General features: G+C 47.1%; 1 protein-coding gene across 1 annotated transcript in view; it reads right to left on the bottom strand.

Moving 5' to 3' along the window:
- Window positions 1-484: 484 nt before the first annotated feature.
- Window positions 485-27,033, bottom strand: part of LOC144273977 (uncharacterized) — a 58,210-nt gene continuing 31,661 nt past the window's right edge. The window contains exons 6-9 of the mRNA XM_077832705.1: window positions 21,154-21,375; window positions 6,020-6,146; window positions 4,916-5,032; window positions 485-4,666 (exon numbers count right to left, since the gene is read on the bottom strand). Coding sequence (XP_077688831.1) covers window positions 3,045-4,666; window positions 4,916-5,032; window positions 6,020-6,146; window positions 21,154-21,375 — 2,088 coding nt within the window. The 3' untranslated portion in view covers window positions 485-3,044. The remainder of the gene's footprint in view (window positions 4,667-4,915; window positions 5,033-6,019; window positions 6,147-21,153; window positions 21,376-27,033) is intronic.

The following is a 27,033-nucleotide window of genomic DNA, read 5'->3' as shown; positions in this document are numbered from 1 at the left end:
CATGTCTGACCCTGTGCTAAGGGCCCCAGACTTTCACAAACCGTTCCTAGTAACCACAGATGCGTCCGAGCATGGTGTGGGAGCAGTTTTAATGCAGAAAGGACGGATCAAGAATTCCACCGTGTAGTGTTTCTCAGCAAGAAGCTGTCTGAGAGGGAAAGCAACTGGTCAGTCAGTGAAAAAGAATGTTACACCATTGTCTACGCCCTGGAAAAGCTACGCCCATATGTTTGGGGACAGCGTTTCCACCTGCAAACCAACCATGCTGTGCTAAAGTGGCTTCATACCACCACGGGAAATAACAAAAAACTCGGTGGAGTTTAGCTCTCCAAAATTTTGATTTTGACATGCAACACATCTCAGGAGCTTCTAACAAAGTGGCTGATGCACTCTCCTGTGAAAGTTTCCCAGAATCAACTGGTTAAAATCGTCCTTGAGATGTGGAAAATATTGTTAGTCTTTATACAGTTAATAGTATATTTAGAGGTGCATGTGTCTTATTAACTGTTTTCTCCTAGAGCTCCAGGAAGAAATCACAGCCAGTGTTTCACCCTGTGATTTGGGGGGCGTGTCATAAATATAAAGGGAAGGGTAACCACCTTTCTGTATACAGAACTATAAAATCCCTCCTGGCCAGAGGCAAAACCTTTCACCTGTAAAGCGTTAAGAAGCTAAGATAACCTCGCTGGCACCTGACCAAAAAGACCAATGAGGAGACAAGATACTTTCAAAGCTGGAGGTGGGGGGAAACAAAGGCTCTGTCTGTGTGATGCTTTTGCCGGGACCAGAGCAGGAATGCAGGTCAGAACTCCTGTAAAGGGCTAATAAGCAATCTAGTTAGATATGCGTTAGATTCTGTTTTGTTTAAATGGCTGATAAAAGAAGAATTTTAATAGAAGAAAAAGTAAAAGAATCACCTCTGTAAAATCAGGATGGTAAATACCTTACAGGGTAATCAGATTCAAAACATAGAGAATCCCCCTAGGCAAAACCTTAAGTTACAAAAAAAACAGGAATATACATTCCATTCAGCACAACTTATTTTAAGAACCTGATTGCTTTTTCATTGTTCTTAAGATCCAAGGGTTTGGGTCTATGTTCACCTATGCAAATTGGTGAGGATTTTTATCAAGCCTTCCCCAGGAAAGGGGGTGTAGGGCTTGGGGGGGAAGACGTCTCCAAGTGGGCTCTTTCCCTGTTCTTTGTTTAACACGTTTGGTGGTGGCATCATAGGGTTCAAGGACAAAGCAAAGTTTGTATTTTGAGGAAGTTTTTAACTTAAGCTGGTAAGAATAAGCTTCGGGGGTCTTTCATGCAGGTCTCTACATCTGTACCCTAGAGTTCAGAGTGGGGAAGGAATCTTGACCGATGTCCTGGGCAGGCTGGGGTCTTCGAAGTGGGAGGGTCCCTTGGGAAGATACTAACCTCTCCCATCTACAGCCTGGGCTCTGAGATCTTGCAAGGAATGTGGATTCCACCCACAACAACAAAGAGTTACTGCAGTGAGTGCAATTCCCGCCCTGCCGCCAGGACTGCATGACTCCAGCGATCACTCTGACCTCTCCACCCTCGCCTGCTTGGGTGAGGGTCCTAGTGATAAACCAATTGCTTGCAGCATAAGTTGCCTGAGTCCAGGAACAGGGTTCCCAGCCTCCATCCCAAGCAGAAATTGGCAATTCCTAGCAGCCCAGACTTTGGTACATAACTGTCAGAGGGACTGATTTAGGATAGAACTCTCTCATTGGCGTGTCCCACTGGCCAGCTTAGGTGACTTCCCACCTAGGGTACTGACTTTTGTGGCTCCTATCCTCAGGTGCCTATCTTTCCCCATGCATTGCACAGGTGTTTGAAATGGCTGAATTGATCAGTTGCAGCATTCAAAGTCATTACATTACGTGCAAAAAAAGCCATGGAGTTGAGTGTCGGGTCTCATTTTGCTTGGCCCAAAATAAATAAAAAATTATATGTAGTGCTTGGATAGAACTTTTCATCAGTAGACCTCCAAGTCCTTTACAAAACAAGCCATGATCATTCTGGTTGCTACTCCTGACCACTTTCTTAGGTTAGAAAAACTTAGCCTCCTGGTGAGGTTGAATTTCTAGGCCTCCCAAAAAAGGCCCTGTGGAAATTAGTCCCTCTCAGTGTTGCCTTCTGAATGTAAAGGTGGCAGGGAAAAGGGGCAGAGGAGGTGAATGATAGAGGGTAGAACCTCCCTAACCCTGCACTCTCCCTCTCTTCTCATTCCATGATGACCAATATCTTGATCATCTGAGCACTGAGGTCCATTTGATTCTCTTCTCCACCAGCCCAAAATATTAAATCCCCCAGACTCCTGGCAAAACCCCCTCCTGATCACTTGACATCTGATCCCCAGCACCCTGGGACACTTATCCTGCAGGAAACAGTTCCAGATAAGTGTGGAAGCTGAGCCAAGCCCAGGGACTGGTGGAAGATGCAGGATGGGGACAAGTGTGTGGAGTGAAGGTGGGGCCTGGCCTAAGTATACTTCTCTAATATCAGTGGAAAGGGAACCCCATCTTGGATGGGAAGGGAGGAGGGGGGAAAAACCCCAGCGGGAGCTTCTGGAGGAGTTTCTCTCTCCCTTCCCCCAGCAGATTAGCAAGAGGCAAGAAGGCCCATCAGTTCAGTACCGAAGGCTGCAGCAGGGCGGAGGGGCTGATCAGGACTTCTCCTCCTCCGCCTGGGGTTTGCTTAGAGCAGGCAAAGCCAGAGGGTCCCTGATCACCTCAGGGTCAGCTGCTGCTGGAACCTCCCCCCAGAGATGGGCAGCTAGGTACTTGGGAGCCAAATGCCACTGCTGTGTATGGGAATTAGGAAACGGAGATGTATATACTACTGTGACCAGCCCTAGTCAGAGCACAAACAGCATTTCTGTCCTGCATGGAGGCGTCTCTGAGGTCCATTATGGCTTTAGCTTCCTAATTGCAGCATTCGCCATGCTAAGGACATTTAAAAGAACTCTTCCCTGTGTAGATTTGCTGATGCCTGATACGATATGTGCCCAACTGAAACATCACCCACATTCAAGACGTCTCTCCCACATGGATTCTCTGGTGCATGATAAGGTGTGAGTTCTTCCTAACCCTTTTTCCACAGTCTGGGCATTTATGATGTCTCTTTCCCATGTGGACTTTCTGATGTCTAAGAAGGTGTGATCTCTGAATGAAGGTTTTCTCACAGTCGGAACATTTATAGGGTTTATACCCTGTATGGATTCTCTGATGCATAGTGAGGTGTGAGCTCTGACCGAAGCCTTTCCCGCAGTCCAAGCATTTATAGGGTTTCTCTCCCATATGGATTCTCTGATGTGTTACAAGGTTTGAGTTCTGATTGAAACTTTTCCCACAGCTCAAGCATTTATGGGGGCACGCTCCTGTGTGGATTCTCTGATGTTTAGTAAGGTGTGACCGCCGACTGTAGCTTTTCCCACAGTCCAAGCATGCATGGGGTCTCCCCCCAGTATGGATTCTCTGATGTGTAATAAGGTTTGACTTGTCTTTGAAACATTTCCCACACACAACGCATTTATGGGGTCTCTCGCCCGTGTGGATTCTTTGATGAGTAACAAGGTTTGAATTCCGACTGAAACACTTCCCACAGTAGAGGCACTTATGGGGTCTCTCTCTTGTATGGATTCTTTGATGTAGAATAAGGGTATGGTTCCGACTGAAGTTTTTCCCACATTCAAGGCATTTATAAGGTCTCTCTCCCGTGTGTAGTCTCTCATGTCTAATAAGCTGTGAGCTGTGAATGAAGCTTTTCCCACAGTCCAAACATTTATGGGGTTTTTCTCCTGTGTGGATTTTCTGATGTGAAAAAAGGCTTGATTTCTGCTTGTAATTTTTCCCACAGTGCAAGCATTTATAGGGTTTCTCTCCCGTATGGATTCTCTGATGTAGAATAAGGGTGTAGTTCCGCCTGAAACTTTTCCCACAGTGCAAGCATTTATGGGGTTTTTCTCCCGTATGGATTCTCTGATGTATAATAAGGGTATAGTTCCGACTGAAACTTTTCCCACAGTGCAAGCATTTATGAGCTCTCTCTCCTGTGTGGAGTCTTTGATGTTTAACAAGGGTTGACTTCTCAGTGAAACATTTTCCACACTCAAAGCACTTATGGGGTCTCTCCTCTGTGTGGATTTTCTGATGAGTAATAAGGTTTGAATTCTGATTGACACATTTCCCACCATCAATGTGATTAGGAGTTCTTTCTCCCATACTGGTTCTCTGATGTAGAATAAGGGTATAGTTCCGACTGAAACTTTTCCCACAATGCAAGCATTTATAGGGTTTCTCTCCTGAATGGATTCTCTGATGTAGTAGAAGGGAATAGTTCCGACTGAAACTTTTCCCACAGTCTAAGCACTTGTAGGTTCTCTCTTCCACGTGGGTTTTTGGCTGGGCTATGGTTTCCTTGAAATCGTTACATCCTACCCCATACTGAATGGATTCATCTACTTTCTTCCTTAAGTGGTTTCCCAGCTTCCTCTTTGATTTATGTTGATTTCCCCAGGTTTTGACATTTTCCAAGCATTGAGAAGAATTCCCTTTAGCTCTTCTCAAAAGCATCCCCTGTGGTTTCAGCAGTGCTTTACTTTTCTGTTGTGGATTCTCCTCCCTGTTCTCACTCATAGTCCTATCACCTGCTGGGAGAGAGAGAATCCAGAAAAGAGTCATTCTGGGCTGGGGAGAAAGGGGGGAAAAAAAAAAAAAAAAAAGAGGGAAACAGGGAAAACACAGTAGCCCAATAACCATTGGGGAGAGTGAGAAATTGGATTCTACCTCCACATCCCATTCAAACACTCACAGGGAAGTGAAGTCAGGGAGAAAACTCCTGACAGCTAAGAGGATAGGTTCACCAGATGGTTTCTGTGTCAGTGTCACTGACTGCTCACCTGTGTGGGTGCCTCTTGGGATCTTCCTTTCCTCAGAAGCCTGGAGATCTGGGACCCATGGCTCTTCCCCTCTTTCCAGCCGGGCAATCAGGTCAGGTTTGGGAATGGGGAGTCCTGCTGAGGGGGTGAAATCAGGCAAGATCATGGTGCATTGAGGATTCAAAAACTATTTGTCACAAAGAACATACCCTGATTCTAACCTGGCCTCGTACTGTGATGGGGGTTGTGGGATCTGAACAGATGGGAATGTGGTCACAGAGCCCCCTTGGGAGTGGCAGATGTTTGCGGGTGGAGGGAGTTGTCACACTCTCACTAGGAATTTTCAGGATCTGTGGGCTCTGGGGGACTTGCTGACGCACACACAGCTCTGGTGTTAAACCCCTGTCTATGTCTAAACATCCAGAGCCCTCCCCAGAGATGGAGCTAATCCCATGAAGGGAGGTGAACAGAGATCCTGTGTGTGAGTGAGAATTAATGCAGATAGGATAATACACTGCTTCTGCCCCCAGGAAAGCTGGAGTGATGGGCATAAATTAGAAAGTCCATTAGGTTCATGACTCCCCTATCCCACTGAAGAAGGTTTGGAGACTAACAGCTCTTTCACACTGGAGCTGTGGACAATCCCAGTGGTTCTCAACCAGGGGTACATGTTGGAGGTATGCGGAGATCTCCCAGGAGTACATCAACTCATCTAGATATTTGCCTAGTTTTACAAGAGGCTACATAAAAAGCACTAGCAAAGTCAGTAAAAACTAAAATTTCATACAGACAATGACTTGTTTATACTGCTCTATATGCTACACACTGAAATATAAAGTACAATATTTATATTCCGATTGACTTATTTTATAAGTATATGGTAAAAATGAGAAAGTAAGCAACTTTCAGTAATAGTGTGCTATAACAATTTTTATGTCTGATTTTGTAAGCAAGTAGTTTTTAAGCGAGGTGAAACTTGGGGTATACATGAGAAGTCAGTAGTCTGGAAAGGTTGAGAGCCCCTGGACTATGTGACCCATTCCCCTCTAACCAGGGAAGAGCCTGACCAGATTCAGAAATGCAGGCCCCATGGCTTCAAATAGCTGAGGGGACAGGAATCCTTACCCATTGAGGTCACCATCTCATAATTCTCCTGCATGATGTCCCTGTAGAGGGCTCTCTGACTGGGGTCCAGCAGAGCCCCCTGCCCCTCCGTGAAGTACACAGCCACATCCTCGAAGGTCACCGACATCTGAAACAACAGGTGCTCCCCACTCAGTGCCTGCTGCCCCAGCCACAATCCCACTATTCATGGGGGAAGAAGCACAAAGACATGACAGCTCTGGGAGGGACAGAGGAGCAGAATCCCACCCCCACCCTGCTCAGAGTGGCCAGGAGGCTCTAAGGAACAGAGAGAAGGTGAGAGCTCCTTGTCCCTCCCAGCAGACGGAGGACAACAGGGTCTTCTCATTTACCACATTCCTACTAGGCACAGGCTGATACGGGAAGCAGAGCTCCACACGGGGACAGGGACAGGAATCCCAACACCTTCCCTTTGTATTTCACCACAGTCTCTGCTTAGTGGGTTCAGGCTCCAGCACTCTGGTTTGTTTTTCCAGCCCTGTCCAGGGGGGTTGTTTCCTCTTTCAGATATGGAGGAATATTCACACACATACACACACACAAAGCCCTAGGCTGGGCATGTCCCAGCAGGTTTATTATACCTGTCCCCCTCCCTGCTTCACCCTATGTATGTCCTTCCCCTCCCCCTCAACAACATCCCTCCCCACTAGCTCTCCCCAGAATCCCTTACCTGAGCTGGATCCAACACAGCCATTTCCCTTCCCTGTCCCTCAGGAACATGGGATAATCTGGGGCAAAACGTGGTTGTTATTCTGCAGCCTGTCAGGGTGAGAAGACGACTGGGGAGGTTTCAGAAGGAGTTTCAGTCTATTTCACACCCCAATTCCCCCAGGCTCTTTCCCTTCAGAGAGAGACTGTGAAAATGCTCAGTCACTTTATTACAATGTAAACCTGGTTCCTCCCACTGGAACAAAATCCCTGAAACACTTTTAAAGCATCCCAGTAACAGAGTCTGAGCCAAATGCTAGAAAAGAGCAGAATCAATGGAGCTACTTTGGGGGGTCCTCCTGATATTGTCCCAAGGTCAGCACATTCCCCCAGCAGCATGGGGATTAGGCAGAGGCAGGAACTGGCTTTTCCTCTTTCTGCTCTTCACCTTCTTCATAAGAACATAGGAATGCCCACACTGGGTCAGACTGAAAGTCCATCTAGGCCAGTATCCTGTCTTCAGACAGTGGCCAGTGCCAGGTACCCCAGAGGGAATGAACAGAACAGGTAATCATCCAGTGATCCATCCCCTGTTGCCCATTCCCAGCTTCTGGCAAACAGGCTATGGACACCATCCCTGCCCATCCTAGCTAATAGCCATTGATGGACCTATCCTCTATGAATTTATCCAGGAAAGTCAATCTTCCCGGGGTGCTACAGTGAATGGAGCTTGGCACAGTTGGGGTGTGGAAACCTCGTTCCCATTTATTGAACTCTCTTCCCCTTTCAATCTCTCCACTCTACTGTTCTGTCTTCTCTCTCTCTTCTTCTCTCTTTCTGCCTGGAGAGTACTGGTTACTGTCCAACTTAGGTGGGCATTTTCTCCCTAGTAGACACACCTGCTCAAAGACACCTGGGGAGCCAGTCACCCTCTAGTACAAACTCACCAGCTGCAGGCCCCTGAAAAGGTCCTTTGTGCAGAGTCACTTTCCTGCCATTCCCCAGCACCGGGGCTGCCCTAATTGTAGACACTGGGGAAAGTCCCTACCTGAGTTGGGTGCAGAGCAAGCTTTAAGAAGGAGAGACTAGCGTAACATTCTAATCTACTTTTGGACACAATTTGCAGCTTGCCTATTATTCAGCAGGATCATCCCAACTGCACCTGCTCAGTAACATCTGCTGAAAGCGCTGCCTGGCTCTGCCCTTTCGGGGGGTTACAATCTGCTCCCTGCTGTTCACAGGAGTTAAAGGAGGAAAGGAGGCAAATCAGAGGGGAGGGACTTCACGGGAGGGTCAAACAGCTGGAGACAGGGGAAGAAGAGGGGCCAAGTAGCAAAGTAAATGACAGAGGGTAAGAGCCACAGTTCAAAATCGGGTACAGGCATGGCCAGACAGTGTGACAAAGGAGGATAGGGAGGGGCAGAGAAGAGGAAAGTTCCCCCATATGGGGTGAACTATTTGTAGTGATTGCAAAAATGGGGTGGTGGTGGGGAACCAAATGTTTTTTTTTTCCATCCCAGTGAATTGCTTCCCAGGGCTGTGTTCTTAAAGGCCCAGTGCATCCCAATGTCTAGACAAGGCAGCTCTTCCCTGTCTGATAGGACATACTGATCTGTGAATGGAGACTTGATTCCATGAAATATTTTACGAATATAAAATTATTCAAAAATTATAATGGTCAGAGTTTAGATGAATCCCTTATCAGTTCATATGTCTCATAACAGGTCACAACTGTGTCTTAGCTATTGTTCCAATTGCCTGAGTTGTACTGCCTTTTTCTAGTCATCTGCTGTAAATGGTGTTTCATGGCTTTCAATTATTTACTTTTAAAATTTTTTATTTTATTGCTCGCTGCACTTCATAGTTTACCTTTGTTAAAACTATGCAGATGGATGTCATTGTGCATACTTTTATAACAAATAATAATTGAATATCTAATAGTAACTTCAGCAATCACATCTCAGTACTTCGGATGCATCTGATGAAGTGAGCTGTAGCTCACAAAAGCTTATGCTCAAATAAATTCCTTAGTCTCTAAGGTGCCACAAGTACTCCTTTTCTTTTTACGAATACAGACTAACATGGCTGTTACTCTGAAACATCTCACAGTGTTTCTGCTATAACACTTCTTATTCGTACTGCGACACTATTTTTTAAATCTAAATTTTTGCTCTTTTTTAAATTTAATACACAAGTTTATTCTTTAGGATCATACGGCATCAAGGCTGACAGATTTCCTGGGTTGGTGTCAAAACTTCTTCAGTTTCCTTTGATCTGCCAATGAGGAATGCCTTTGTGTAATGTTATTTTGCCTCTCTGTCCAGCACCTCAGTGCATTTTCACATGTCATCACTAAGGCTGCATGTCTGTCACGGAGGCAACCACCAGCAGCAGTTTGGGTGTGTGGAAGGGGGATCAGAGCTGGGGCAGGGGGTTGGGGTCTGAGACGGCACTTACCAGGCGAGGGGGGCTCCTCGGCTTCCACTGGCATGTCACTGCAGTTCCTAGGCGGAGGGGCCAGGGAGCTCCACATGCTGCCCACATCCACAGGCACCACCCTTGTACCTCCCATTGGCTGCAGTTTCTGGCCAAGGGGAGCTGCAGCGCTGGCATTTGTGGTGGGAGCAGCATGCAGAACCCCCTGGCCACCCTCCCTCTAGGAGCTGCAGGGACACGTGGAGTCAAGTAGAAAGTCTGCCAGCTCCACCAACGCCCTCCCAGCTCAGAAACAGCAGGGGTCCCGGGCTGCCCGCTGCCATTCCCCCCACCCTCCCCAGTAGCAATGGAGGTCCCAGGCTGAGAACCACTGCCTGCCTCCCCCCAGCACCAGTGGGGGTCCCAGGCCACACACCACCACCCACCTCCCCCCAGCATCAGTGGGGGTCCTGGGCTGCGCACCACCACTTGTCTCCCCCCACAGCACCAGCGGAGGTCCTGGACCATCCCCCCAGAGCACCCACAGCCCCCTGGCCCAAGTTTTAGTTAGGGGTATATAGTAAAAGTCATGGACAGGTAACAGGCTGTGAATTTTTGTTTACTGCCCATGACCTGTCCATGACTTTTACTAAAAAATTACCCTTGATTAAAACGTAGCCTCAGTCATCTACAGAACTTGGTTACCAAATATTCACTACAGGTCAGATTTTTAAAGGTTACCTAAACCCCTTTAAAAATCTGGCCCCAAGGGCACAATAGTACCTTTTATGAAATTCTTCTCAAAGATAAATGGCTACTGTTTTTAAAACTAAATATAGATATACAACTCCAAGGTAGACTGACAAAAGCAAAAATTCAAAAATCATCAATTACACACACAAAAAATCATGAAATTAAACACATAACTAAATACATTTTGCGCTCTTTTAATTTGCGTTTTGATTTCTGCGCCTTTAGAGCACATTAGCTTTATACTTCTAGGATTATGGATTCTTTAGGAGAGGTAACAGAACAGTTGGTTGTACAATCCTATAATATTTTTGACGTCCAGTAACTTGCGCTTCCTCCCCTGCCCCCCCATACACACACACTTTTGTAAGTGAAAATTTATTAAAAATCCTTATTTCTATAAGTAACATCCCATCCTGCAAACACTGACGTCCACACTTTACTCTTCTGTTACTTCATTTGTTGCATACATAGATATTGATATTTCTACTGAATTGTTTATCCTTCTAATTGTGTGTTTTAATTTCATAACCTTTTATGTATGATATATTTGTTATGATACATTTCAGTGATGTTTTTCATTCGGACAAGTTTACTGCTTTGTCCTGCCAAAAATCAAGACTTTTTTAATGAATGATCCGGTTACTCCTTTGCATTGGTTCAGTGGGAGGCATAGTGCTGACCTCACCTTGTTTGCCTTCTGGTGAAACTGAAGTGCCTTGTCTCTACTCTGTCTTTACAGTGGGGATAGCTAATGCAGGTTAGTTACCCCATGGTAAAAAAACACGCATTTTCTTAGCATTGAGGACACAGATAATAGCGCTGGTTCAGATGTTAAATAAACCATTATTATGTCTTAAGAACTCTGATATTGATTGTGTGACTATCGTTATTCCTTTGCCAGCAGAAGTATTTGCATCTGAATGTCTGCAGCCCCCGATTTGTGTGGGTGTCATGGAAAACCAGCTAAAACATTTTAAACTAAAAATATTAACAGAGGCTTCCCCCTTCAGTTTCTCTTATCACCCTTCCCTTTACTTATTAAGGGCTTGTCTACATGGTGTGACACTAAAGGTGTGAATTTAATGCACATAAATTACAGGGCTTTGAACCCCTGCATGGACGCTTTTATACAGAAATCAAGAGGCCTTAGTTTTGACAGTGGTAGTCAGGGCAACCATACAAGATTGCAGAAATCCTTCCCTGAAACATTGTCAATCATCAGCCTTATGACAGGTCTTGAATATTTTTTTAAAGTTTTGTATAGTCCAGTTGTTTCCCATATTTGATTTTTTTAAGCGCAAAGAGGGAAGCAGTGAATCATAGAATTATAGACTTTGAGGTCAGAAGGGACCATTATGATCCTCTAGTCTGACCTCCTGCACAACACAGGCCACAGAATCTCACCCACCCACTCCTGTAACAAACCCCTAACCTATGTCTGACCTACTGAAGTCCTCAAATCGTGGTTTAAAGACTTCAAGGTGCAGAGAATCCTCCAGCAAGTGACCCATGCCTCACTCTGCACAGGAAGGCGAAAACCGCCCAGGGCCTCTGCCAATCTGCCCGGGAGGAAAATTCCTTCCCGACCCAATATATGGCGATCAGCTAAACCCTGAACATGTGGGCAAGACTCACCAGCCAGACACCCAGGAAAGAATTCTCTGTAGTAACTCAGATCCCATCCCATCTAACATGCCATCACAGGCCACTGGGCATATCTACTGCCTGTAGTTGAAGATCAATTAATTGCCAAAATTAGGCTATACCATCATATTATCCCTTCCATAAACTTATCAAGCTTAGTCTTGAAGCCAGATGTGTCTTTTGCCCCCACTGCTTCCCTTGGAAGGCTGTTGCAGAACTTCACTCCTCTGATGGTTAGAAACCTTTGTCTAATTTCAAGTCTAAACTTCCTGGTGGCCAGTTTATATCCAGGTTTCAGAGTAACAGCCGTGTTAGTCTGTATTCGCAAAAAGAAAAGGAGGACTTGTGGCACCTTAGAGACTAACCAATTTATTTGAGCATGAGCTTTCGTGAGCTACAGCTCACTTCATCCGATGCATACCATGGAAACTGCAGCAGACTTTATATATACACAGAGAATATGAAACAATACCTCCTCCCACCCCACTGTCCTGCTGGTAATAGCTTATCTAAAGTAATCGTCAGGTTAGGCCATTTCCAGCACAAATCCAGGTTTTCTCACCCTCCACCCCCCCACACAAATTCACTCTCCTGCTGGTGATAGCCCATCCAAAGTGACAACTCTTTACACAATGTGCATGATAATGAAGTTAGGCCATTTCCTGCACAAATCCAGGTTCTCTCACTCCCTCACCCCCCTCCAAAAACCCACCCCCATACACACACAGACTCACTCTCCTGCTGGTAATAGCTCGTCCAAACTGACCACTCTCCAAGTTTAAATCCAAGTTAAACCAGAACATTGGGGGGGGGGTAGGAAAAAACAGTTTTAGTTGGGGGCTGAAGGTGACTGCTAGTGGCGTTCTGTTATTTTCTTTGTTAGGCCTGTCCTGTAGTAGGTAACTTCTGGGAACTCTTCTGGCTCTATCAATCTGTTTCTTTACTTCCGCAGGTGGGTATTGTAGTTGTAAGAAAGCTTGACAGAGATCTTGTAGGTGTTTGTCTCTGTCTGAGGGGTTGGAGCAAATGCGGTTGTATCGCAGAGCTTGGCTGTAGACGATGGATCGTGTGGTGTGGTCAGGGTGAAAGCTGGAGGCATGCAGGTAGGAATAGCGGTCAGTAGGTTTCCGGTATAGGGTGGTGTTTATGTGACCATTGTTTATTAGCACTGTAGTGTCCAGGAAGTGGATCTCTTGTGTGGACTGGACCAGGCTGAGGTTGATGGTGGGATGGAAATTGTTGAAATCATGGTGGAATTCCTCAAGGGCTTCTTTTCCATGGGTCCAGATGATGAAGATGTCATCAATATAGCGCAAGTAGAGTAGGGGCTTTAGGGGACGAGAGCTGAGGAAGCGTTGTTCTAAATCAGCCATAAAAATGTTGGCATACTGTGGGGCCATGCGGGTACCCATAGCAGTGCCGCTGATCTGAAGGTATACATTGTCCCCAAATGTGAAATAGTTATGGGTAAGGACAAAGTCACAAAGTTCAGCCACCAGGTTAGCCGTGACATTATCGGGGATAGTGTTCCTGACGGCTTGTAGTCCATCTTTGTGTGGAATGTTGGTGTAGAGGGCTTCTACATCCATAGTGGCCAGGATGGTGTTATCAGGAAGATCACCGATGGATTCAAGTTTCCTCAGGAAGTCACCACCCCCATACACACACAGACTCACTCTCCTGCTGGTAATAGCTCGTCCAAACTGACCACTCTCCAAGTTTAAATCCAAGTTAAACCAGAACATCTGGGGGGGGGGGGGGGGTAGGAAAAAACAAGAGGAAATAGGCTACCTTGCATAATGACTTAGCCACTCCCAGTCTCTATTTAAGCCTAACAAAGAAAATAACAGAACGCCACTAGCCGTCACCTTCAGCCCCCAACTAAAACCCCTCCAACGCATTATTAAGGATCTACAACCTATCCTAAAGGATGACCCAACACTCTCACAAATCTTGGGAGACAGGCCAGTCCTTGCCTACAGACAGCCCCGCAACCTGAAGCAAATACTCACCAACAACCACATACCACACAACAGAACCACTAACCCAGGAACTTATCCTTGCAACAAAGCCCGTTGCCAATTGTGCCCACATATCTATTCAGGGGACACCATCACAGGGCCTAATAACATCAGCCACACTATCAGAGGCTCGTTCACCTGCACATCCACCAATGTGATTTATGCCATCATGTGCCAGCAATGCCCCTCTGCCATGTACATTGGTCAAACTGGACAGTCTCTACGTAAAAGAATAAATGGACACAAATCAGATGTCAAGAATTATAACATTCATAAACCAGTCGGAGAACACTTCAATCTCTCTGGTCACGCAATCACAGACATGAAGGTCGCTATCTTAAAACAAAAAAACTTCAAATCCAGACTCCAGCGAGAAACTGCTGAATTGGAATTCATTTGCAAATTGGATACTATTAATTTAGGCTTAAATAGAGACTGGGAGTGGCTAAGTCATTATGCAAGGTAGCCTATTTCCTCTTGTTTTTTCCTTACCCCCCCCCCCCAGATGTTCTGGTTTAACTTGGATTTAAACTTGGAGAGTGGTCAGTTTGGACGAGCTATTACCAGCAGGAGAGTGAGTCTGTGTGTGTATGGGGGTGGGTTTTTGGAGGGGGGTGAGGGAGTGAGAGAACCTGGATTTGTGCAGGAAATGGCCTAACTTCATTATCATGCACATTGTGTAAAGAGTTGTCACTTTGGATGGGCTATCACCAGCAGGAGAGTGAATTTGTGTGGGGGGGTGGAGGGTGAGAAAACCTGGATTTGTGCTGGAAATGGCCTAACCTGACGATTACTTTAGATAAGCTATTACCAGCAGGACAGTGGGGTGGGAGGAGGTATTGTTTCATATTCTCTGTGTATATATAAAGTCTGCTGCAGTTTCCATGGTATGCATCGGATGAAGTGAGCTGTAGCTCACGAAAGCTCATGCTCAAATAAATTGGTTAGTTTATATCCATTTGTTCTTGTGTCCACATTGGTACTGAGCTTAAATAATTCTTCTCCCTCCGTGGTATTTATCCCTCTGATATATTTATAGAGAGCAATCATATCTCCTCTCAGCCTTCTTTTAGTTAGGCTAAACAAGCCAAGCTCTTTGAGTCTCCTTTCATAAGACAGGTTTTCCATTCCTCGGATCATTCTAGTAGCCCTTCTCTGTACCTGTTCCAGTTTGAATTCATCTTTCTTAAACATGGGAGACCAGATCTACCCACAATATTCCAGATGAGGTCTCACCAGTGCCTTGTATAACAGTACTAACACCTCCTTATCTCTACTAGAAATATCTCGCCTGATGCATCGCAAAACCGCATTAGCTTTTTTCACGGCCATATCACATTGGCGGCTCATAGTCATCCTGTGATCAACCAATACTCCGAGGTCCTTCTCCTCCTCTGTTACTTCCAAGTGATGCGTCCCCAGTTTATAACAAAATTTTTTGTTATTAATCCCTAAATGCATGACCTTGCACTTTTCACTATTAAATTTCATCCTATTACTATTACTCCAGTTTACAAGGTCATTCAAATCTCCCTGTATGATATCCCGGTCCTTCTCTGTATTGGCAATACCTCCCAGCTTTGTGTCATCCACGAACTTTATTAGCACATTCCCGCTTTTTGTGCCAAAGTCAGTAATAAAAAGAATAAATAAGATTGGTCCCTGAGGAACTCCACTAGTAACCTCCTTCCAGCCTGATAGTTCACCTTTCAGTGTGACCCGTTGCAGTCTCCCCTTTAACCAGTTCCTTATCCACCTTTTAATTTTCATATTGATCCTCATCTTTTCCAATTTAGCTAATAATTCCACATGTGGAACCATATCAAATGCCTTACTGATGGCATTTGATGGCAAATGGGGGCAGGGATAGCTCAGTGGTTTGAGCATTGGCCTGCTAAACCTAGGGTTGTGAGTTCAATCCTTGAGGGGGCCATTTAGGGATCTGGGGCAAAAATTGGGGATTGGTCCTGCTTTGAGCAAGGGGTTGGACTTAGATGACCTCCTGAGGTCCCTTCCAACCCTGATATTCTATGATTCTATGAAATCGAGATAAATTAGATCCACTGCGTTTCCTTTGTTTAAAAGAATCTGTTACCTTCTCAAAGAAGGAGATTAGGTTGCTTTGACACAATCTACCTTTTGTAAAACCATGTTGTATTTTGTCCCAATTACCATTGACCTCAATGTCCTTAACTACTTTCTCCTTCAGAATTTTTTCCAAGACCTTGCATACTAAGATGTCAAAGTAACAGGCTGGTAGTTACCCAGATCACTTTTTTTCCCTTTCTTAAAAATAAAAATTGTGATAGCAATTCTCCCATCATATGGTACAAGCCCTGAGTTTACAGATTCATGAAAAAATTTTGCTAATGGGCTTGCAATTTCATGTGCCACTTCCTTTAATACTCTTGGATGAAGATTATCTGGGCCCCCCGATTTAGTCCCATTAAACGGTTCAAGTTTGGCTTCTACCTCAGATGTGGTAATATCTACCTCCATATCTTCATTCCCATTTGTCGTCCTACCATTATCCCTAAGCCCCTCATTAGCCACATTAAAGACTGAGGCAAAGTATTTGTTTAAATATTGGGCCATGCCTAGATTATCCTTAATCTCCACTCCATCCTCAGTGTTTAGCGGTTCCACTTCTTTCTTTGTTTTCTTCTTATTTATATGGCTATAGAACCTTTTATTATTGGTTTTAATTCCCTTTGCAAGGTCCAACTCTACATGGCTTTTGGCCTTTCTCACTTTATCCCAACATGTTCTGACCTCAATAAGGTAGCCTTCCTTGCTGATCCCTCCCATCTCCCACTCCTTGTCGGCTTTCTGCCTTTTCTTAATCACCTCTCTGAGATGCTTGCTCATTCAGCTTGGTCTACAACTCCTGCCTATGAATTTTCCCCCCTTTCTTGGGATGCAGGCTTCTGATAGTTTCTGCAACTTTGACTTGAAATCATTCCATGCCTCCTCCGCCTTTAGATCCACAAGTTCTTCAGTCCAATCCACTTCCCTAGCTGATTTCCTTAATTTTTTTAAGTTAGCTCTTTTGAAATAAAAAACCCTAGTCACAGATCTATTTTTGTTTATCCTTCCATTTAGTTTGAACTGAATTAGCTCATGATTGCCTGAACCAAGGTTGTCCCCTACAACCATTTCTTCTATGAGCTCCTCACTACTCACCAAAACCAAATCTAAAATGGCCTAACTATTCCGAGTGTTGCCCTGTGTAAATAAGCCGTTGCAATATTTCACTAGTGTCATACTAGCTATTGCTGTGCGTGCAGAGCATATTGGCCTAGCTGTACAGTGACTCGATAAGCAATACATAGAAAGTGGTTCACAAAGCAGGGACGACAGGTAGGTGAATGCCTGAATTCCATGCAGGGCCCTATCTGGTAGGTAAGCTCAGAGGCTGCCTATTGGATCAGGTCCCATTCAAAACCTGGCCACAGGAGGTGGATGTGGAGTAACCACTCACCTTTAACTCATACCCCAGGGCTAAAAGTTATAAGGTGGGCACCACCACCTCTGTCAGGGGCTGTTTTGTATGGAGTTAGGCACTTGCCTAGCTCATTCTCTCAAGAAACATCTTAGGCTCCAGGTGAGGGGTTCCCATTTTTGGATTGCTAGGCAGAGCCAGATGCCCACCTGTAGTGGGAACTTAGATGCCAACCTCTGTGAGAGGGGTGACACTTAGGAAACTTCCCTCTGATGGGCATCTCCAATGGGCTAGCTTAGGTTGCTCCCGGCTGGCTTTTGTGGATGGCATTCTCAGGCACTTATTTCCCACCATTCATAGTACCTAACTCAGGCTTTGTGAATCACAGCTTTGTTCCTGTGACATTCTAGGTGCTTAAAAGTAGGCATTGCAGCGCTCAGTATCACAATGCCCAAGTCCCTTGGTCAATCTAGCCCTGAGGCCTTTTTCCTCACTGTTAAAATAGGTGGGGGGGGTTTAACCTCAGGGTAACTAAGGCACAGGAGCTATTCTGACATAAAAACACAGTGAGGACAAGGCACTTTGGTTTCAGTAGTGAGGAAAAGGTCTGAGAAAATGTCTCTGAAATAAGATCAGAGGGCAATATGCTCACAGGTGTGTGCCAAAATACAGACGTGCATATTATGTTGAAAACTTGTTCAATATGCGTAACAGTGGCAAGGGGGGGGGGCGGAAGAGAGTCTGTGTAAAGGAACAATGGTAGATTTGCTGCCTAATTGCTTCTATTTAACAGGTATTTGTAAGTATTGAAAATAAGGTTTACACTGCTTTACACTAGTTCCAGTTGTTTTGTGTGCACTAACTGCTTGTTTCCTATAGAAACTCTATTAGTCTCTTTCCATTATAGATTAGGCCATAAACATATAACAATACCTTCATTCAGAGTTTTACATATAATTTCCCTGAGGTTTAACTCTGTGGAATGCTTTTCCAAGTTACAGAAAATACCTTTCTTTCTTTATGTCCACATTTAAAACAGAGATTTCACAACGGTAACAAACTGTGATGAGAGAAAGCCCCTCCACTCCAACCATCTATCACAACTTGCTACCTCCTGGCCCAGGAGATAAAAGAAAAGCAGAGGATGGAGAACGGGGAGAGGTAGCAAATGGTGATGTAAAATGTCCCCACACATCAGAAGTAGCTACTCCTGGACTACAGCAGTGATTCTCAACCAGGGGTACGTGTACCCCTGGGGGTATGCAGAGGACTTCTAAGGGGTACATCAACTCATCCAGATATTTGCATAGTTTTACAGGCTCAGTGGCACTGGAATTGGAGGGGAGCAGGGAGCCAGGGCCCTCCTGCCCCCTTCCCTTCCTCTTCCCCCCGAAGCCCTCCCCCCCGGTCAGGCAAGAGTGGAGCCCAACTGGAGCTGGGGAGCCCAGGCAGCTGTGGGGAGCTGCGTGCGGACCCCCCACCTGTCCACGGTGGGGGCGGGGTTTTGAGAGCCGCCTCTGGCCCATGTCCCCACCCCCCGGATTCCCCGCCTGGCCTAGGACAGGTCCACGACTTCGTGCTGGCTCCCCACCACTGCCTCCATGGCTCTCCCTGACCTGCCTCTGGCCGGGGGTGGCCTCGGAGCTGCAGCCCGGCCAGAGTGAGAGCCATCCTGCAGGCAGCTGTGAACCCTCCACCTGCGCTGGGCAGGGACACAGACCATGGGCTGCTCAGGTCCCCCACACCACGAGCAGATGGAGGGTCCACCACAGCTGCCCGTCCAGCTCTTATCATGGCCGGGCTGTGGCTCTGAGCCCCCAATCCCCCTTCTGCCAGAACCAGGTCAGGAAGAGCCGCGTGGGCAGCTGTGGGGAACCTGGGTCCCTCCACCTGCCCTGGGTAGGGACACAGGCAGGGGGATGCTTTCGGCCCTCCCAGCCCTACTCCAGCTTCTGGCTTGGCCAGGGGCAGGGCCTGCCCCTCTCCCCATTTTTGGGAAGGCTCTGGTGCCCTTGAACAGGCTACATAAAAAGCGCTAGCAAAGTCAGTACAAACTAAAATTTCATACAATGACTTGTTTATACTTAGGGCCCTACCAAATTCACAGTCCATTTTGGTCAATTTCATGGTCCTAAGATTTTAAAAATCATAAATGTCATGATTTCAGCTATTTCAATTTGAAATTTCACAGTGTTGTAATTGGAGGGGCCCTTACCCAAAAAGGAGTTGGAAGGGACTGCAAGGTTATTGTAGTGGGGGGTTGCAGGCAGTGGCACTGCCTTCAGATCTGGGCAGCTGGAGAGTGGCGGCTGCTGGCTGGGATCCCAGCTCTGATGGCAGAGCCGCCGTCAGCAGCAGCACAGAAGTAAGGATGGCCTGGTATGGTATTACCACCCTTATTTCTGCGCTGCTGCCTGCACAGCTGGGCCCTCAGTCAGCAGCCCCTGCTCTCTGGCCACCCAGCTCTGAAGGTAGCAGTGCAGAAGTAAGGGTGGCAATACCTGTGACTGCCCTAAAATAACCTTGTGACCCTCCCTGCAACTCCCTTTTGGATCAGGACCCCCAGTTTGAGAAAACTGGTCTCCCCAGTTGAAATCAGTATAGTATAGGGTAAAAGCACACAAAAGACCAGATTTCATGGTCCATGACACGTTTTTCATGGCTGGGAATTTGTTAGGGCCCTATTCATACTGCTCTATATACACACACTGAAATGTAAGTACAATACTTATATTCCAGTTGATTTATTTTATAATTATATGGTAAAAATGAAAAAAAGTCAGCAATTTTTCAGTAGTAGCTGTGACATCTTTGTATTTCTATGTCTGATTTTGTAAGCAAGTAGTTTCTAAGTGAGGTGAAACTTGGGGTACACAAGACAAATCAGACTCCAGAAAGGGGTACAGTAGTCTAGAAAGGTTGAGAGCCACTGGACTAGAGGATGGGGAACAGCAGAGGCAGCATATTGTGACAGGGCAGCCCAGGAGAACCCCTAGGCATCAGTAATTGCTCCTGGCAGCAAACAGTGTCAGCAGCAGTTTGTAAAAGCGCACCGACACCCCCCCCCCATTAGGGGAGCAGCAACTGCTCAGTCTGGGCTCCCAGATCACAATGGAGGAGGCTGCAGCATCTGCCCCAGAGACTGAACTCTAGTGCTCTGATATCATGAGCAGAGAAAGACAAACAACAGCCTCCTCTTCCTTGGCAATAACCAGAGCCCTCTGATGGCTGCACCAATGACTGACCCTCTGTGCACTGCCCCTGCAGCCCCCCACGGTCAGGCAGAGGCTGATCTCATTTGCCCACCTGGCCCCACCCTCTGTTGTTCCTGGCAGCACCTCTGGTTTGACGTTGCACAGAAATCAGAGCAGGACCCTGGTTAGCCCTGTCAGCCCAAAACATTCAGACCCCCCAAATCATGAGTGTCTTAAAAAAATGAAATAATAAATGGGGAACAGCGGGGGGGGGGGTGCATGTAAGCGGTGCAGGTTTCATGAGGATATTTACCTTGTAGGGTATGAATCCTTAGGGGTTAATCCCCTGTCTCCCCCACACCCCCCACGCTTCTTTTGACTATCTGCAGTAAAAACAACAACCCACTGGCTGCTGGGTAGGGCAGCCCCCTTCCCCTCTCCTGCCCCATGGGCTGGGGGGAGCTGCCATTGTATCTCTCACCATCACTCTCCCTTCTGCTACCCTCTAGCTCTCCCCTCCCCAGCCAGTCTCCGTTTGCTCTCATATTCTCCTTCCAGCCTCCCCACAGCCCCCCTTTCCTTCTCTTTATCCCCCACTCAGTTTCCCCTCTGTTCCAGCTCTGCTCCCCAGAATTCTCCCTCTACCCCCAATTTCTGTGTATTCCCTCAGCCTCCCTTCAGCGGCCCCACATCCCCGTGGCCCCATCCTGCCCCTTCACACATCTGTTCACCCACCTCCTGTCCCTCACACATCCCTGCCTCCCCGCCCATGCCCCCTGGCTCTCAGAGTCCCCTGCTTCGCTTCAGCCCCCTTCCAGCTCCGGCTCCCCGGATGTCCCTGTCCCACCCTGATCCTGGAGCAGGCTGGCTTCACTCTCACTGCAAACAATGAGAGGTGGCGGCCATCTTTCCTATACGCAATGCAGGGAATCGCAGCCAGCCTAGGGCTGGCACAGCTCCCTGTGGGGGGCGGGGGAAGGATGGGAAGGTCTCTCTTACCTTCCCCCCCAGTGGTGCCTTCTTTGGGAGCAAGGATGTTCCCGTTAAGGGGTGTCCTGGCCAGGCTGGGGGCTCTGCTCTGGGAGAGGCCTGGGGAGCAGCGGGAATGTTACTGCTCGAGATTCCCCTCTCCGGGCTGCAGCCGGGGCTCGAGGATCTTGCAAGAAGCGTGGACTCCCCACAGTAACAAAGGGTTACTGTAGACTCAATGCAGTTCACTTCCTACTGCCAGGACGGAGGCATGCTGGTGATCACTCCCTCCTCCCCAGCTCCTTCTGGGTCCTAGCGATAAACCAATTGCATGGCAGCTACTCTTTTTCTAGGAGCCCTATGACTACACTGCTATTTCCAGACCCGCAGCCCAAGTCAATGCACCCCAGGCTCTGAGACTGGTTGTCAGGGGTGAAAGTAACTCAGGTGACTTACCCGTACGAAGGGCTGCAGTCCTGAGCAAGTGGGGGTAGGCCTCAACCAGAAGGCAAGCCTCAGGAGAAAGGGGTAGGGCCTTTGAATCTGTGGGCCCTTTCAGTCATGCTGCTACCCTGGGCTCCGGCAGCGATTTAAAAGGCCCAGGGAGCTGGGAGCCTGGGCCCTTTAAATCACCACCAAAGCCCCGTGGTAGCTGTAGCTGTGGCAGCAGCCAGGGCCACAGGCCTTTTAAATTGCTGCCAGAGCCCTGGGGCTCCCGGCCACCACTGCTACCCCAGGGCTCCCGCATTGGGGCTCTGGTGGCAATTTAAAGGGTCAGGGGCTCTGTCCCCCACCGCTACCCCAGGGCTGCAGCAGCGGGGCTCCGGCTGTGGGGCTCTGGCAGCGATCTAAAGGGCCAGGGGCTCCGGCCACTGCTGGGAGCCCAGGGTCCTGCCAGTACAGTCAGCTGTGTACCAGCTCTTGCCAGTATGCCTTACTGTACCGCTTACTTTCACCTCTGCTGGTTGTGGTGTGGTGAGGAGGGGGTGGTTGCATACAGGACTTGCCTTTCCCAGCATTAAGGGGGAGCATCATTCATAGATCCCATGGTGTCAATGGGAGGACAGAGAGAGAGCAAATCCTCTCTGCAAACACCCTCCAGCTGCCAGGGAAAGTCAGGGACAATTTGCAGCAAGGTGTCTAATTCAGACCACACCACTGCCAGAATGTTTCAATGCAGTGTGATTCAGTGGCTGCAACCCTTCTGAGTCCAGTTCAAAGAAGCTGCCCCTGTAACTAGCTGTAACTGCAGCAGCATCTCCTGTCAGTGCTCCTCTCCCGCCACAGGAGAATTGCTTCTTTGGGCTCCAGGGCGGGAGCCACTCCCCAGACTCTCCTCACCTCAGTACTAGAAAAAGCCAACCAAGGAAGACACTAGGGGCTTGAGTTATCTTCATGTACAGCACTACAGCTGTGCTGCTGTAACTCCTTAGTGAAGACACTACTGTGCTGATGGGAAAGCTTCTCCCATCAGCATAGTTAATCCACCTACCGAAAAGGCAAGAAGCTCTCTCATCCATGCAGCGCTGTCTACACGGGGGATTAGGTTGGCATAACTACATTGCTCATGGGGGTGTGGATTTTTCACACTTACGAGTGATGTTGTTATATTGATATAGCTCTGTAGTGTAGACCTGGCCTAAGCATTAGCTGAAGAAAGCAGTGGAGAGCAGGGAGCTCTCTGCTGGGCTGGGCTCACTAAACTAAAGCATGACAGACCCGTATTCTGTGTCAGGGACTGGGAAGGGACTAGCATGCTCAGTGCATGTTGAGCTCATACTGAGGTGAAGAAGAGTTTAGAATAGGCATGCTTGGTGCATGCTACAGAGGCATAATGCTGAGACGGTGGGAGGTGAGAATAAGTGAACAGATACATAGGCCCAGATCCTCAAAGGTATTTAGGCTCCTCGCTTCTATGGTGTTAGGTGCCTAAATGTTTTCTGAGATCTGGTCACTGGCACTGAGATCCAGGGAGTGAAGCACCCACAGAGATGAATGGGGCAGGCTCCTCTCTAACAGCTGGGCAGGACAAGGGGGGCAGTTCAAGGAGAGGGGTAGGTGGAGGAAAGGGGGGATCCAGGCCAGTGCCACTGTCTGTGGCACCTAGGGGCAGCTCCTCTGCTTCCCTCCCCCATGCCTGGAACTCACAGCCTGCGACATGGCCCTTCCCAGAGTCCAGTGGGGCGGGGATCACACCAACCCTGCAACCATCCCTGAAGGAGCACATCCACTCAGCCTGGGGTAGCAGAATGAGCAATGGGACAGCCAGAGCCTGGGGGGGGGGCAGAGGGTTCAAGGGTGGGGCAGGCATCCAGAGCACTGCCAGATTGGGCACAACAGCAGCCACTCGGGAAAAGCATCAACCTGGAGTGACACTTCTTCAGCATCTCCCCGGCTGTGCCTGGACCGATGCTGCTTCCCAGCCTGCAGCTAGAGCCTATGTGTCCCCCTCGCCCCCAAAGGATGGCTGTGGTGGGGCAAGGGGACAGAACAACACAAGCCCAGACAATATAGCTCAGTGACTGTAACTCTAAAGTAGGCAGAAGCAAGGATCCTGGAACTGCTGAGAAGTTTCTCCAGTACTGCCAACCCCAAAAGTTCAAAAATCATGAGGTTATGTAAAAATAACAGCTTTGGAGTTCTCTTTATTTGCCTTCCACTTTTTGCGCTTTAGGGTGCACTGGGGTCATATTTTGAAGCGTTCTCCACAGCCACGAGGGCTAGAAACATACTTTTTCTTTAAGACTGAAGGCTGAAATTGTCACATATCCACTTGACTCCAGGAGCTGGGGCTTTAAGGAAAACAATAAGTAACATGACTCATGACAAAAATCATGAGTTGGCAACACTGTGAATTCTGTCTTATTCTTGTGGTAGCTGAAGTTCTCCCCTTCCGAACTGTATTTACATTGTCTTCAGGTCTCTGTGTGTTACCTTCAGGAAGTAGCATGGTATTTCCCTGGATACAGGGTTAAGGAGCTGGGATCCCCTGACAGCTAGTTCCCACTGCCTCTCCCTCTCTCTGGGTGAAACCCACCCACAGCAAATAAAATACCCCTATGAGAGCATGGAGGAGGGATGTACAGCATGACCATGCAGTGCAGCCACTTCCCTGGGCACCATGGCAGGAATCTCCAGTGAGCAAGTGATGCAGAGGGACTGCATCCAGCACTTCCACCCAGTGGCCTTGCTAGCAGTGACTGCCAATCAAGGGGGTGGGCTGGAAGCCCATGCCCTTGCCCTGGGATGTGGGGTGGATTTCACCTCCCCGCAGAGCCATCCCTAGGGTACAGTTAATTGGGGTGACTGCCCCAGGCCCTGCTCTTTGTGGGGAGGTGGGTGGTGAGGTGAGGCAGGAAAGCGTGAGGAGGAGCCGCCCTACCAACCTCCCCCTCCCTCCCAGCACTTACTGCCCATCAGCTGTTTTGCAGTGGCACTGGGGTGGAGGGGAGAGAATCAAGGGGGAGGGGCAGGGTGAGGGCAGGAAGAGGCGGGGTGGGGGTGGGTCCTTGGGGGAAGGGGTGGAGTGGGAGCCCCAGCAGATAGAAATTAAGCATCTATGTCCCACGCCCCACACACCCCTAGGGATGGCCCTGCCTCCCCCACCCCACTGTGCTGCACCATCACAGAGCCCAGTGATTTGAGATCCACAGTGAGACTTTCAGTCTCTTTCCCCTGGGATTAACCTCCACTTCTGCCCCTCAGAAAAAGGTGATTAACACCCCCACACCCTATAGGGAGATTGGAAGGATGAAGGGGCAGCCTTACAAACCTATGAATCTGGCAGGAAGGTGCCTGGCTCCCATTGACATTCACAGTCTCTCAGGAACTGATTGGTGTTTCCATAGTGCTGAGAAGATTTAAGTTGCTACAAGCTAGGAACACAGAGAGAGCTGGAGCAGCAGTGGCTGTCTGGAAAAAAGGTCTGAACTATAATGTTACTAGGGGAGTCTGTGTTTATTTTCCTTCTGTCAGTCCTGGTACATTTCACAGCCCAATTCACAGTGATGGGGCCTGGTGCTGTGTTTGTGAGTAAAATTTTCCTGTGAGCACATAGCTAGTAACAGATAAGATTTATATCTCATGTGGTTAGCAAGCAGGTAGAAGCTGAGATCAAAGAAGAATCTTTAGAGTTAAAGGACCAAAAATGTGGATCACCTGGTTAATTCTAATGGGACATGAGTGCCATCACTATCTATACATTGTTTATAGAGTGGATCACTGGACCTCTAGGCCAACACACGCTGTGTGCACAATAGGCTCTACCATGACACTACCAGGCCTTCATTCTCCTGCTCATGAAAGACGTTCTGATCAGAGCAGGGCAGAAAGAAGGAGCGAGGTCGCCTTAAATTTTAACCTTGAACCATTTATTTATATTTTGCCAGGCCAAAATTGATACCTGTGAAATATTGCAAAGGTTTTTCTATCCAGAGCAACATTCAGGAATAATAAATAAATGTGTGTTACACCTGGACTATATAAAACTTTTTAAATGGTCAAGACAGGTCAAAGGCTTGATGGTTGCTAGTGTTTTGGGGAAGGGTTCCTGAAATCTTCTGATTGCTCTGACCCCAATTGTCAAAACTAAAGCCACTACTTATGCATGATCCTATCAGCATGTCCACATGAGGGTTTAAAGCACTGTAACTTAAGTTTCTTAGCTTCACGCTTTTAGTGTCACACCATGTAGAGAAGTCCTTAGTAAATAAAGGGAAAGGGTATAAGGGAAATGGGGGAGTCTGCTAATTCCTTTAGTTTAAAATACTTTAAGTGGCTTTACATGACACGCACAAAAATGGGGGGCTGCAGCCAGCCAGATGCAAATAACTCTCTGTGTTAGCCACACAGGGAGTATCAAAGTTGTCAAGACACGAACAATAATGGTGCATTTAACATCTGAGTCAGCTTTATAGTCTGGGTCCTCAATGCTGATAAAATGTGTGTTTTTACTACATAAGTAAACAGAATGAAGAATATCACTGAAGTGTGTCATAATAAAATAAATAGTACACATAAAAGGCTATGGAATTAAAATATGCAATTAGAAGTATAAACAATCCAGTTGAAAAAACTTCATTTATATGTGCAACCAATGAAGCAATAGAAGAGTTAAGTGTGTACTTCAGTGTTTGCAGGATGGGGAGATTAAGAATTTTTAACCCATTTTCAGTTAGAAAGGGTTTGGCACATGTTACTGGAGTCCAAAACTGTATTGACATGTACAACCATTTTAGATAGATGGATTCTTTGGCAGAGATAACAGCAGAAGTATGAAAGTAGTGCCCTCTAAAGGCCCAGGAACAAAAAAGCGCAAACAAGAACACATAATGTATTTAGTAGTTGGTGGGGCGGTGGGGGGTTGTTTTGTTTTTAAATTTCATAACTGTGGATGTTAATCTATCTTGGGGGCTGTATATCTATGTAGCAAAACTTTCAGTAGACATTTGCCTTTGAGAAAGATTTCCTACAGTATAGTCCAGTGCCCTTAGGGCAAGATTTTTAAAGGTATTTAGGTGACTAGTGGGATTTTTAAAAGCATCTAAGTACATTCAGCCTTTAAAAATCTGGCCTAGGTGAATATTTGGGAATCAAGTTCTATTCACAAGTAGCAATGTGTGAAACAGCACTAGTGTGCGGGATCAAGAGGCAAAATAACAAGGCAATCCCCATTGGTGGTTTAAACGAAACATGCAAAGTTTTGACACCATTACAGGTGATCTGTCATCCTTGATGTCAGATAAACTCAAAGAATGAACTTGTATAAATATAAAAAAAATTAGAACTGAAAATGAATGTTACAGTGCAAACCAGGAAGTGCTGTAAACTGAGATGTGATTGCTGAAATTACTAGCAACATATTTTCAATGATTATTTGCTGTTGTCATTTGGCTTGTGGGTGTGTTCTCT

Source organism: Eretmochelys imbricata, chromosome 14 (assembly GCF_965152235.1).
Source record: "Eretmochelys imbricata isolate rEreImb1 chromosome 14, rEreImb1.hap1, whole genome shotgun sequence".
NCBI lineage: Eukaryota > Metazoa > Chordata > Testudines > Cheloniidae > Eretmochelys > Eretmochelys imbricata.
The sequence above is the reverse complement of the archived record's forward strand: the minus strand, read 5'-3'. Positions and strand labels throughout refer to the sequence as shown.